The sequence below is a fragment of the Rhinolophus ferrumequinum genome, chromosome 23 (assembly GCF_004115265.2).
Source record: "Rhinolophus ferrumequinum isolate MPI-CBG mRhiFer1 chromosome 23, mRhiFer1_v1.p, whole genome shotgun sequence".
In the NCBI taxonomy this organism is placed as follows: Eukaryota; Metazoa; Chordata; class Mammalia; order Chiroptera; family Rhinolophidae; genus Rhinolophus; species Rhinolophus ferrumequinum.
The window spans coordinates 22,419,907-22,433,509 of record NC_046306.1 but is presented as its reverse complement, the minus strand read 5'-3'; the positions used below and the strand labels follow the sequence as shown (position 1 = coordinate 22,433,509).

Below are 13,603 nucleotides of genomic sequence, written 5' to 3'. Positions count from 1 at the left end.
TTGGGAATCCAGATCTTTCCATAATGATAATAGCAGTTAACCCTTATGTAGCACTCACTGTGTGCTGGACCCTGTTCTGCATAGTTACATACGTATTAGCTTATTTATTTAATCCTCATAACAGCCATTTAGAGAGGTAGCTGCTGTTTTCATTCCCATTTTACAGGTTAAGTGACTTGCCTCTGGTTATGCTATTAATTCGCAACTAAGCTAGGCTGGAATCCACATAGTCAGGCTTCCGACCTGGAGCCGTTGGCTACTTACTGCTCAGACCGGCTCTCCCTTGATTTCTAGGTATCATACCTTTCTCTCTCATAGCTTATGTAACCTGCTCTGCTTTTAATTAAAAGAATGAGTGATCCCCTCTGGCCCTGAAGAAAGTGGAGACATCACCATAATTCTTGCTAAGCTGTGTAAGACTCGCTTCAAATAATGTGTGAAGCTGCCAGGGCCGTGTCTGGCACAAGTGTTCCATACTTAGCAGCCATCTTATTCTACTTCAAATAATTCTCCATTTAGCAGAATTTCAGAATTAAAGGAAAAGACATTTGGAGGCAGGACACAACTGTTAGTACTTACTTGGTGCCTGTCTCAGTGTTAAGTCCTGGAGATAAAAACGTGGAAAGACGTTCTCCCTGTCTTCGAGGAACTTAAGAGACTTAACTCTTCTCTTAACCTTTAGGAAGGAGAAAGGAGAGAACTGGTTCTTGAGCAGGCCTCTGAAAGGACTGCCTTCTCTGTTGGGGCTACCCATGGCTCAGGTGTTTCCAGAACCCCTAGCTGACAAGTATATCTACTGCCAGGTATTGGGTGTCCCAGATCAGCTGGAGGCAGGCCTGGGACCAGTTTAACCAAAAGTGGGCAGCACCACCTGTCTCTGAGTCTTGCCTTGTTCTATTAAACAGATTGATCTCAGGGCCTGGGCTAGCCCCCCCACTCTTCTTTTCTCTCCACACCACGCCTGCTCCAGCCACCTGGCCTCTCTGCCTGGGAAGCCTGAGCACCTGGGTCGTCCAGGCCTCCTGACACCAGGCCCCTCACAGCAGCCCCTCCCTTCCGCTGTGAGCTGGTATGGATCCGTTGGCAGTCTAAGGCTCTGTGTTTGGGCACGCTGCAGTGTGATACTGGGTGACCTTAACCTCTCTGAGCCTCTGCCACGTAGTAATGAAGCTGGGGAATGTTCTTGCCTCATAGAAATGGAAACTTCCATGTACAAAAGTTATCCTGCCATATTGTCTCTCCTGTCTTTGCGTAGTGCCTGTCTTCATGGCCTAGGGGCTCTGTGAACATAGGGATCATATCTTACAGTCCTCTCTGACCAAGAGCCTGACACACAGTAGACATGCAGTAAATGTTAGTGTCCTAGTGAGTGGAGCAGAAACAGCCTTGATCCATTTGGACGGTAAGCCTTGCGACATTATCATCGTCGTCACCATTAATACGGGGCTCTCCCTGTGAGCCGGCACTCCTCTAAGCACTGCTGTGCTTTGACTGAGTTCGTTCTCGCAACAGCCCTATGAGTTAGCTGCTCCTATTGAGACACAAGGAGGTGAAGTCACTTGACCCAGGTCACTCACCTAGTAAGTGGCAGGACCCGGGAACTCTGGCTCCAGAGTTTAGTCCCGTAAGCACTTCATTCTGTACATTATCTTAGGTGATTCTTATAGTAACTCTGCAAAACCAAATATGATCACCCTGTTTCGTAGGAGAGGGAGCAGCAGCTTCAAGGGTTTCAAAGACTTGCTCGGGGGCCCGTGGCCAGTAGGTGGAGAAATTGACTTATTAGCCCAAGTTTTTTAATTCCAGAGCCAGGTTCTTCCTGTTGTCAGACTGCCTTCTCCAGAAAGGCTCGACTGGGCTGTGTGAGAGCTGGGCTCAGGGTTCTCACACTGACGGAGATTCATCCCATGGTGTGTGTGTCGGAGCGTCTGTGGCAGACGTGCTGGACCCTCTCTTAGAGGGTCCACATCCATAGCCTGTTGCTCGTTAGGCCTGGCTGGCTACCTGCTCCCAGCTTGAAAAACTTAAAGGAACACTTCCACATTCGAAATGAGCTGTTTCAGACCAGTATGTCCTCTTTCTCGGTTTACATTGAATTTGTAATTATCAAGAAGTGATACCTGCACTAGAGCCCTGCTCTGTCTGTGTGTTCTTCCTCTCAAGTGAGCTCCTTGTTGACCTGAAGAGAAGTGGACAGTAGGGCATGGTGTAGAGGAAAGCCCGGGGGTTAGCACTGCCACAGTCTCCTCTTAGGACGGTGAGCAAGTCACTGTTCCTGTCTGGCTTTCAGTATTGTTACCTGTAAATGGTAGAGGATGACCCGAATCATTCCAGCAGTGGACCGTGCAGGTGTCTCCTTGGTGGCCTTGGTCCCCACTGGCCAGTCCACCCCTGGGTTTTGCAGACTCACCTGTATTACTAGGCTTCTAAGACAGGAAAGTGGGGGAAGAAGCCTTCATCCAGGCCCCTCTTCATCCGCCCCCTCTCCTAGTTGGCCTCATCCACACTTGCCAGGACTGCTTCTTTGCACAGCTGCGTGGTCCCCCCACAGTGGTACAGCTTGTGGCCCTGCTACTTACCATCTCTATACCAACAACTAACTCACAGTTCCGTCAACAGCCTGGACCGCTCTTCTGAGCCTTATAACTGGATATCTGCCTGCCTACTTGACCTATCAAGTCAAACTTGACAAACAGAGAAACATGCCTTCGCTCTCAGTTTGCTTCTCTTCCTGTTTTCCCACCTAGAACCTGCTTATAGAAACCTCCGTCTTCCTAGTCTGCACCACCCTTCACTCATCTGTTTATCAGTCAGCACCAGGTCCCTAGATTTCACCTCCTCAGGAGCTCCTGAATCTGTGTACTCATTGCCACCCTCATCTCACCCTCTCGTCCAGCCACCATCGTCACTCACTTGCGTGACTCACTGCCATCACCCCCAGCCAGTTCCTTGCATCTCCTATGTTTTCTTCACAAAACATCCAGAGCCGTCTTTCTCTAACCGGAATCAGATAACGTCTTCCTCTACCTTTGTTCAAAACCCTTCATTGGCTTTAGTCACTCTCTGGGTAAAGTTCAGACTTCAGTGTGGCCTGCAGGCCCCCTGAGAGCTCGCTCACCAGCTCGCCCCAGGTCACTCTCCCCCTTGCTCACTGCTTTGCAACCACACAGGCCTCTCAATTTACCATGCTTCCCCCACTCTCAAGGGTCCTTGGCACATACTGTTCCTTCCATCTAGCATATTCTTCCCCTATCTCTTTACCTAGTTAACGCGTCTCTTCCTTTACAGCTCATTTCAAGCATCACTTCCTCAGAGACGCTTTCCTAGACCCATTCCCCCATGTCTAGAGCAAGTGCCTCTTGTTATACAATATGTTCTCATTACCCTGATTATTTAATCAAAGTCTGTCTTCCTATTAGACCATAAGCTCCGTGAGTATGTCTCTTCAACATTATGTCTTTAGAGCACTCAGCACATAGCCAGTACCCAGTATGTGTCTGGGAATGAATGAATGAGAGAATAAGTGACTAGGCAGAGAGTATTACACGAAGTAGGACCACACTGGTAGGCAAATGTTAGACCAGTTGAGTGTGCAGGCATTAGTTGTGCCCATTGGCTTTGGTCAGTCTCCTTCAGCTTGCCCGTTTCCTATCATCACAGTAGAATTGCCACAGTAGCTCAGAATGAAAGCACCACGGGGTTTAGTTGACAGGCCCTAACCGCTTGGTGCCTGTTAGCATGACATCTGGCAGCAGTTTACTCTGAGGCAGTCATACAAGGGGTATGCCAGTTCATTAAATCAAAAGATGCTATGGCTAAAAATCGCAGGTGTTGGAGTTTACCCCACTTTCCTCCCCGCCTGAATCAGGATCTGAAGACATAGCAATAAATAGGAAACATTGTCTGCCTTTAAAGGGCTCATAGTCAGGTAGGGAGGCAGGAACTTAATAGATCAATACTGTACAAGGTGACCACTGACGTAAGAAAAGGTGCAGAGGTGATGCTGCTGCTGAAACTAATATTTATTGCTTGCCTACTCTGTGCCTGGTGCTTTATTTCTCACTATAACCCTGTGAGGTGGGTACTATTATTGTTCCCATTTAACAGATGAGGAAATTGAGGTTCCATGTGGTTAAATGACATACGAAGACTGCTAAGTGAGTAAGTGGCAGAGCCAGTGTTCTGTAGCCGGCAGCCCTCTCTCTTCACCACTGTATGATGCTGCCTAGGTGCAGAGGGAAATCGGAGGAGGGAGTGATGAGTGCTATCCTGAAAAGGTCGGAAAGGGCTTCCCCAGGGGTGACAAAAAAGCTGAGCTGGAAGTGTGCGCAGTCCCAGGAACCTGGGGCAGGGAATGGCACTCCAGGGTAAAGGAAATGGCCTGAGGCCCAGAGGGGTGCAGTGAAAAGGCATGTTTGATGAGATCTGAAGAGTCTGGTGGTGCTAAAGCACACATGAGAAGAAGAGGGTGATGGGTGGGAGTCAGAGGGGCAAGCTGAGCCCGAACAGGTGGTGTTGAGCATTGGCTGCAGAACTGCTGAGGGCCCTGCAAGTCAGCCCTGGGTCTCCGTGGCTCCGCTGACCTCAGCAACCTCAGGGCCGAAGCTCTGAGTTCCATCTGTCTCTCTTACGGCAGGAGAGGTGCTGAGAGGGGACCGGATTGTCAACACCCCTTTCCAGGTTCTCATGAACAGTGAAAAGAAGTGTGAGGTTCTGTGTAGCCAGTCCAACAAGCCAGTGACCCTGACCGTGGACCAGAGCCGGCTCGTGGCTGAGCGGGTCATGGAGGACTACTACGTCCACCTGTAAGTCGCCCTCTGCTCCCTGCCAGCCTGTTCACATGGGGAGGGCGCTGACGGGAGAGGGGGTCCAGAGCGACTGAGCGGGCCTTGGGTTTCCAGCATTGCCGACAACCTGCCTGTGGCCACCCGGCTGGAGCTCTACTCCAACCGTGACGGCGATGACAAGAAGAAGGAAAAAGATGTGCAGTTTGAACATGGCTACCGGCTTGGCTTCACGGATGTCAACAAGGTAGAGTGTCTTTGTGTGCTCAAAGGGCTGCGGGAGCCGTGAGCACGTGGGGCCGCGGAGAAGGGGAGACATTTGAGCTCTAGGCTTAGACCAGAAGAGGTGAGGCTGGCCGAAGCTCATTCCTCTCAGTGCCCCTGGGCAAGGCTCTGGCAGGTGCCACACAGGAGGTGGAAGACACAATCCCCGGAAACTCAAATTCCATGTTTATAAGATTAACCTCCCTCGTCAAAAAAAAAAAAATCTAAGGACAAAAACATTTTTTTAAGGCACAGTCCCTGACCTCAAATAGCTTCTGTCATAATTGGAGAGAACTGACAGTGTAAGACCCTGGATCTTACTTAAGTCCCAGTAGCTCGAGGTCAATGCCAGAGGAATTCAGAGAGAGTTCATTGTTCATTCAGGTTGTCATGGAGGGGATGTGCCTTGAAAACTAGGTAGGCTTGAGCTGAGTGGGGTGGCCGGCAGGCGCTCGGGGAGACCAGGTGAGTGAATGTGTCTGAGAAGATGGTGACAGTCACTGACAGAAGGCCTTGAATGCCAGGCTAAGGGATTGGGGCTTTTCCCTAGGAAGCCCCAGGGAGCGCGGGAGGGCTTCTGTCCAGGGCAGAGCTATGAGCATAGTGTTTGGCATGTTGGGGCAGCTGGGCCCGTTGGACGAAGGGCAGGACCTCAGACCTAGAATGGTCTCCCTGCGTGATTTCCTGGTCGTTTCTTAGCGACAAGTTATTTTGTTCTCTCTGTTGCTGTGTTTTAGATCTACCTGCACAATCACCTCTCGTTCATCCTTTATTACCACCGGGAGGACGTGGAAGAAGACCAGGAGCACACATACCGTGTCGTCCGCTTCGAGGTGATTCCCCAGAGCATCAGGCTGGAGGGTGAGTGGGGAGGTGCGGCCAGCGGGACAGGGCTGGGGGGCCTGGACTTGCACCGCCGGGGTCTCCTCACGCTGTTTCCTGAAATGGCTGATGGGCCCCGGTGTGGGACACGGGCCCAGCTCAGGTAGGGTCACTGCATTCCCGTTAGAGAAGGGGGGGAAGGGAGAGCTGACATCTGCTGTGCCCTGGGTCGGCACCTTATCACCTCTGATAGATGAGTAACCAGAGGCTCAAAGAGCTCGGTGACTTGGCTGAGACCAAACAGCAACTTGGGGCTGGGCTGGGCCTCATACAAGACCCAGCCGCTCCCCCTGGGTGGAAGAACAAGGGGCAGTGTACAGACAGAGCCTTTGGCAGCCGGGTTCCGTTTCTCTTCTTCCATGTGAGTGATTGGCATAGACTAAAATCGGCCTAGGGTGAGCAGACCTGGGCCAGTTTCACCTCCCCTGTCAGCACTTGCTTCCCACAGGGCGAGCTTTAACTCAGGAGGCCTGGCCGTTGGTCCACAGTGGTGGTGGGTTTCTGGGGGTTGTTGTTATTGTTGGTTTGGTTTGTTTTTAAGCTCTGGAATCTAGTTTTCAAACAAAATCATACACAGAAGTCTCATATAGAACATCCTGTTCTGTCACAGCCCCCACTGCCTCTCCCGTGAGTGTCACGAGCACAGCTTTATGCTTATTATGTGATTATTTTCACATCATCTCTCCCCCACTGGTTCTTTGAGGTTAGAGACTTTGTGTCCTTTTCTCATCATTTTATGTCCAACACAGTACCTGGCACATAGTAGGTGCGTATGGTATGTTTGTTGGTTGAATAGATAACAGGATGAACAAAATGAGTAAATGAATGAAGAAAACACCTGAGTGAGTGAATGACTCAAGGGCCAGAACGTGGGAGGCTACATGAATCAACATGACAGAATGAATCCATGTTGTTTTGCTCACTGAATGGGACTGACTGAATGAGTAAGTGAAGGTTTGAATGGAGTGAAGGAAGATTGATCGATTAAATGAAGGATTCACACCCCTCCTCCCCCCCCACACACACACACTAGCCGCTAGGGCCCTTTGGAAGGTAAGGACTTGGGAGGGCAATTTTAAAACTATTATTGCCAGCTCTTCTCCAGGCCTCCACTCAGCCTGCCGCCCCCTCAGGCAGCTTCTGAGGGTACCCCACAGAACAGCCTTTGGATGTTGACACTGGCCCCACAGGAACAGACTGAGTCTCTGTCTTTCACAGACCTCAAAGCAGATGAGAAGAGTTCGTGCACCCTGCCTGAGGGTACCAACTCCTCGCCCCAAGAAATTGACCCCACCAAGGAGAATCAGCTGTATTTCACCTACTCTGTACACTGGGAGGTGAGAAGGGGCTGATGCTCACGACGGGAGGAGGTCCTGATCTGGGCAGGCGTTGTCCAGCAGAAGCCTGACTCTCAGTGCTCCTCCCCCCATCAGGAAAGTGACATCAAATGGGCCTCTCGCTGGGACACTTACCTGACCATGAGTGATGTGCAGATCCACTGGTTTTCCATCATTAACTCGGTCGTGGTGGTCTTCTTCCTGTCAGGTGAGTGGTCTGTGGATTGTACGGTGGAGAGGACGGGGTGAGGGTAAGGGGCTGCGGCATCTCATCACTTAAGGGGGACTTCTAGGGTGTTCTCGGGGCCAAGTGTGGGCCAAAAACGGCGCAGGTCTCTGTGCTGGGTGTCAGGCATACAGGTGAACAAGATTTGGTCCCTACACTGGAGAGCTCCCTGGGGAGACGGGTACATCTCATGCACATGTTCTGTCAGCAAGACTTTATTGTCATGCACTCTGTGCAGGCACCGTGTCACATCTGGAGATATGGGGGCGAGCAAACCCAGCCCGGTCTCCGCCCTCACAGAGTCTATATTCTGGTGGTGAGAGAGAGACAGTAGTGGAGTGATCAGTGCTATGAAGCAGATAAACAAGGTGACCAAATACACAGCCTTTGAGGAAAGGGTGAAGGCTTTAGAAGACCTCTCTAAAATAGGAGGAGCCACACCATTCTGAGGCCCAGGGAAAAAGTGGTCCAGCAAGGGCCACGGCCCTGCAGTGGGACAAGCCTGGTGAGAAACCGGATAGCGAGAGGGTGGTGAGGGGACAGGGTGGTGGGCAGAGGTAGAAAGAAACTGCTGGTTTCAATGTCATATGAGAAGGAAGGATAATGCTGGCTACTGTTTATTAAATATTTAACCCAGGGCCCAGCTGCTGTGCTAATAAACACTTTACAAGCATCTCAGTTCTTGAAGTCCCATGAGCTAAGCCTGAAAACGTTAAGCTAGCTCAAGGTCATACAACCCATTGTCTTAACCAGTACACTGTGCTGCCTGAAGAGATAAACGGGGGGGCTATGGAAGTACGGGACAGGGGGCCTTTGCACTGTTTGGGGTGTTGAAAGGCAAAGATGCCCATAGTGACACTTGAAACGTGTGTAGGAGTCAGTTGGGGCAGAATGGGGCATTCCGGGCAAAGGGACTAGCCTGGGTCATGGCAGGGAGGTGAGAGAGATGCGGCCGTGAACTGATAAGAGAAGCAGCAAAGAACCAGGCAGGGGTGAGTGGGAGGAGATGAGGCCAGAGAAGCTGAGAAGCTGGTAGGACCCAGCCGTGGAGCAGCTGGGGTGCCATTCTCCCTGGAATACAAAGCAATGGCCTATGGCTGCCTACACCCCTCCCAGCAGCTCTTTCCTCCCCCTGCCTGGAGGTTGGCCCTCTGTGTGCGCCTCCCCAAGTAGCTGGGCTGCAGCTCTGCCCCGAAGAGGACCTGAGGTGGCTGCGTGGCCAGTTCTCACTGGAGGAAGCCACACACGCCAGCTGTCACTCAGCGCACCACCGCAGGAGACTTGTTTGGCAGTGCTGATGGCCTCCTCTCCTGTGTTTCAGGTATCCTGAGTATGATTATCATTCGGACCCTCCGGAAGGACATCGCCAACTACAACAAGGAGGATGACATTGTACGAGGTCTTGGCGAGGGCGGGGTGGGCTGGGAGAGGAAGGGCGTTGCGGCTGTCGTGCTTGTGTGTGTTACCATTTATAGAGGAAACCTCACAATACTGAAAACGGGCAAAAAGAGTTTATGACCCAAAAGGATGGGAAGAGCCTTTCTCTTTCCTAAGCATAAAAGCGGCGAAAGAAATCACAGAAAGAAAACGTGATGCATTTGACATTAAAAATTTAAAAACTGTCCTGTATGTCAGAATATATAAATGAAAAGAAAAGTGAAATGGCAAAACAACATTTGCAACACACTTCAAAAAAGATGATAAAAGAATTGGTATACAATGTTTTTAAAAAATCTGTAATGTGATAATGAACAAAAAATTTACAGATAAAAAACTATGCATGACTAGTAAACATGTAAAAAAACTGCTTTTACTTTAGAGATAACCCCCAAAATTGCAGATTCAGACAATCATGACAAGACAGTTTTGGGCCTTCAAATGAACAGACTTTTTTTTTTCATATAGTACTGATTGTTAGCAAGGTTAACATGAGCTAAGCCCCTTCCTGTGCCACCCATGCCAGTGTAAATGGGTATTTCCTGAAAAGTAATTAATTGACAGTACATATCATACAGTACATATTGTAAAATAGTTAACTTGTTTTGATCCTAGTAATTCTTCTAGAATTTTCCTAAGGAAAGCATCAAAAACATGAAGACTTGGTCTAGAAATATTTATTGCAGCTTTATTCATAATTTAAGTAAACTGGATATAGCCTAATATTCCATAATGATGGATTGGTTATATTATGTATAGCTGTACAATGAAAAAGTATACAGACATTAAAATGGTAATTGCAAAGAGTATTTATTGGCATGAGGAAATGTTCATGATCAAACGTCAACTGAAAATTATAAGTATGCCGAAAATATAGTATGATCCCAATTTCATTGTTTAGAAATTATATAATATACATACATAAAGTACTAAAGGAAGTACATCAAAACAGTGGTATTAAGTGTATAAATCATTTTCCAGATCTTTTTGGGGTTTTTTAATCTTTGAGTATTTATGAGTTTTATATCTTTTGCTGTTCAGTCTTCTAGATTTTTAAAAATGTTTCTACAGTAAACATTTATCACTTTTTGTTCATTTGAATATCATACCATACCCCAAAAAATTTTTTACTTTTTTTATTATACAAGTAAGAGTACATATTACTTTTATAATCATTATAAAAATAAATTGCTTCTAAGTCTCACAGCCCAGAAACTATCACAGTTAACATTTTAGTATGTTAATGTTTGCATTATTTTTCCATGCATTAGATTTGTGGAATTTGGGGAAGAGATTTTCCCTTTGTGTAGCTGTAAGCCTCATGTTTGTGCCCTCCTTGTCCCATGTGACAGTTGTCAGGGAAGCACTTTGTCTTGTCACTTACACTCCTGTGTCAGAGCGGAGCTAGTTGACACCTGAGGGCCCTTTAGCCCTAGTCAGAGTGGGTCCTTGGGGGTGGTCCCTACAGGAGCTACCTTCTCCAGAGCCGAAGAAGCAGTCTCACTTTCTGGCCCTTTGTTGCAGGAAGACACCATGGAAGAGTCTGGGTGGAAGCTGGTGCATGGTGATGTCTTCAGGCCCCCCCAGTATCCCATGATCCTCAGCTCCCTGCTGGGCTCCGGCATTCAGCTCTTCTGTATGATCCTCATCGTCATCTGTGAGTGGGCCTGGCGGGCCAGGTGTGGGACGCTGTCACCAGGGCCGCCTGGGCCTGAGAAGGGTGGGCTTCCCTCCCTAAAGAAGGGTGCATACGTCAGTATCCCTGGGCCACACGGAGCCGTCCATCCCCGCAGAAGGGCTGGGTCCTCTCAGCCCCAGGCCCTGAAGATTTGATCCTCCTCGGAGCTTTCTAGCACTGTACGTAGCCGCATGTCCACTCCATCAGTGAAGCCACGCATCAGTGCTGGGAGGTTGGCCTCCTTTGCAGTCAGGCATTAAGTGACTCACCCAAGTCAGCACCAGTATTAGGACTGGAATCAGATCAATGGAAACACCCCCCACCCATCACCCCCCAAAAAATCGAAACTAATATGCAGTAGTTACAGACAGTTCTAAAGTCAATCTGCCTAAATTTTTTTTTTTTTACCATTTCAACCATCTTTTAATTGATGTACAACATTGTATTTAAGGTGTACAGCATAATTTGATGTGTGTATATATTGTGAAATGATCACAAGTTTAGTTAACGTCCATCACCTCACATATTAATAGCTGCAATTTTATTTTTCTTGTGATGTGAACTTTTAAGATCCAAACTCTTAGCAACCAGTCTGCCTAAATTTGTATCTCAGCCTCATCTCCGCCTCCAAGCTTTGTCACCTTGGACAAGTTATTTAACCTCTGAGCCTCAGTTTTGCTACCTAAGAAATGGGGAAACTAACCTCCACCTCGCAGGGTTGATGAGGCAGATTCCGTGAGCTGGTATTCATAGTGCTCTCAGCGCAGTGTCTGGTCGGTTACAAGTGCTCCGTGGGCTGGGACCTGCAGTTAAGATGCAGCCAGCCGAGGCCCAGCGGCTGCTGCGCCCCTCTGAACGCCAGCTAAGCCCCCGTCTTCTCCTGTCGAGTGGAAGGGAGTATGCTGTTGCGAGGGAGAAGGAGCCTCATCCTGCCCCGCTGCCCAGGAACGGCGGCCGACCTGGGATGGGGGCTAGGGCCCTGGCCATGAGCCCCTGTGACACTCTCCTCCCTCCCTTCTCCAGTTGTCGCCATGCTTGGGATGCTGTCGCCCTCCAGCCGGGGAGCTCTCATGACCACCGCCTGCTTCCTCTTCATGTTCATGGGGTAAGTGTGTCTGAGCGGGCTCCAGGGGCTGGCACAGGCCCCTGTGCTCCAGCTAACAGGCCCCTTGGTGTGGATCCCTGCCATTTCCCACAGGGTGTTTGGTGGATTTTCCGCTGGCCGTCTGTACCGCACTCTGAAAGGCCATCGGTGGAAGAAAGGAGCCTTCTGTGTAAGTATCCTCAACCTCCTCCCAGTGGGGGTGGGGTGCTGAGAAGCTTCTTCCTGGGCTCCTCAGGGGAAGTAGGCAGGCCCTAGGGGGCCTTGCGGGAGGGGCACACCCCAGGGTCAGAGATGCTGGGCGCGTACCCACAGCTGCGGTGGCACCTTTTAGGGCCTTGCCACATCCATAAAATGAGGGGATTGAGTTTAGGGGATTTTTAGCCTACATTGTCTGATGTGTCAAGCAAGAGAAGAAATGGATTCAGAATAACAGGATTTATTATTCTGAATTCTGTTCTCACAGCTATTGAAAGCCTGGGGGGCGGGGAGCTCAGACTGTTTCAGCTCTGGCTGCCACACCCTTGGCATATAGTAAGCCCTTAGTATGGAAGAGCAGTGATGGTGATTATTCTAGAAGGATCAAAAAAGGTTCCAGAATTCTTGACGCATAAGCATTTTTCTCACGCCACTGTGTGCAATCTCTAGAGGTGTAAAACCCACCTTCTCCTCCTCTGGTGAAGTCTCCCACCAGATACCCTCCAGGATCTCCCTCAGCCGGTCCCATACCAAAACCCACTCCTTGTATCTGGCGGCCCCCAAACCAGACTCCCGGGTAGCTTCCTTTGCTCCTTGTACTCCCTCATGCCCCACCTCCTCTCAGATATCAAGTGTTGACGGTGTTCCTGCCAAGTAGTCCATGAATTTCCTCCCATCTCCATTCCCAGGACTCTTGCTCAGGTTTAGGCATCTTTGCTTCTCACCTGGACCCTTGACTGTCCTTGGCCCCCCTCGCCTCCCTGCAAGCTTCTGACCCTTCCCTGGTGCTCTGCCTCCCTCCACAGGTGGGCATTTACTACAGCCCGCAGCCGTGTGGGCATCCAACCCGTCTTCTCTCCTCCAGCCTCTGCCACCCTCTCTGCCTGGGCACGCCACCCCACACTCTCCTTGCCTCATCCTTTAGGTCTTGTTAGCCCAGCATCACTCCTCTAGAAGCCCCCTTTGCCCCCATTCTATGTCCTCCTTGGTGCCCAGAGGAGCCTGGACAGAGCCTTGTGCCTACAAGGTGCACCGTGTATGGTATTCCCCCTTTATGGGTCTGTCTTCCTCCCTGGAACTTTGTTCCTTTTCTTACCCCTGGGATCTAGCACAGTGTCTAGTCCATACATTTTAGCTAGGAAGGCAGACGAGGAATTGCTGCTGCACGGCAGAGTAAAGCAGGAAGGGAGGAAATGACATTTGAGCTGCCTCTGGTTGTGTGGGTGGAAAGAGCCTGAGCGTGAAAAGCCCTTGGTACAACATTAACACTCAGGAGGCCGAGACCCTGAGGTGTTGACTGCCTACATAAAGGCCCAGGGACAGGGACATGCTGGAGTGGTGACCGGTTGGTGGGTTGGAGGGCTGTGGACCAAAGGTGACACTGGCAGCTGAGGTTGAATGGCAGATTGCAGAGGGCATCAGGCATTGTGGTCAGTGACCCTCCTGGACGTTCAGGCAGCCAAGCGGTAAGAGGCTCAACCGGAGGCCTGGTGCTCTGCCTGGGAAGGGAGGAAGGGGCAGTTCAGGGATCTCAGAGGCTAGAGAACAGGGGGCCTGCCTAGTCTGGGGGTCAGGGAATGCTTTTTCGGGGTAATGATCGTTCAGCTGGGTCCTGGAGAACAAGGCGGGGTTGAGAACTTCTAGTCTGGGGGCTCCACTGAGAGTGGTGGGAGCTCCACTGAGAGTGGTGGGAGC

At 50.1% G+C, this 13,603-nt stretch overlaps 1 protein-coding gene across 4 annotated transcripts in view; it reads left to right on the top strand.

The window, feature by feature from the left end:
- Positions 1–13,603, top strand: part of TM9SF4 (transmembrane 9 superfamily member 4) — a 48,551-nt gene that overhangs the window by 25,344 nt on the left and 9,604 nt on the right. For 3 of the 4 annotated variants that reach the window (XM_033094854.1, XM_033094856.1, XM_033094855.1), the window contains exons 4-12: positions 4,637–4,805; positions 4,902–5,031; positions 5,786–5,909; positions 7,149–7,267; positions 7,364–7,475; positions 8,815–8,885; positions 10,455–10,587; positions 11,632–11,713; positions 11,807–11,882. In XM_033094854.1, the coding sequence (XP_032950745.1) occupies positions 4,637–4,805; positions 4,902–5,031; positions 5,786–5,909; positions 7,149–7,267; positions 7,364–7,475; positions 8,815–8,885; positions 10,455–10,587; positions 11,632–11,713; positions 11,807–11,882 (1,016 nt within the window). The remainder of the gene's footprint in view (positions 1–4,636; positions 4,806–4,901; positions 5,032–5,785; positions 5,910–7,148; positions 7,268–7,363; positions 7,476–8,814; positions 8,886–10,454; positions 10,588–11,631; positions 11,714–11,806; positions 11,883–13,603) is intronic. The other variant, XM_033094857.1, reaches the window with a different exon arrangement.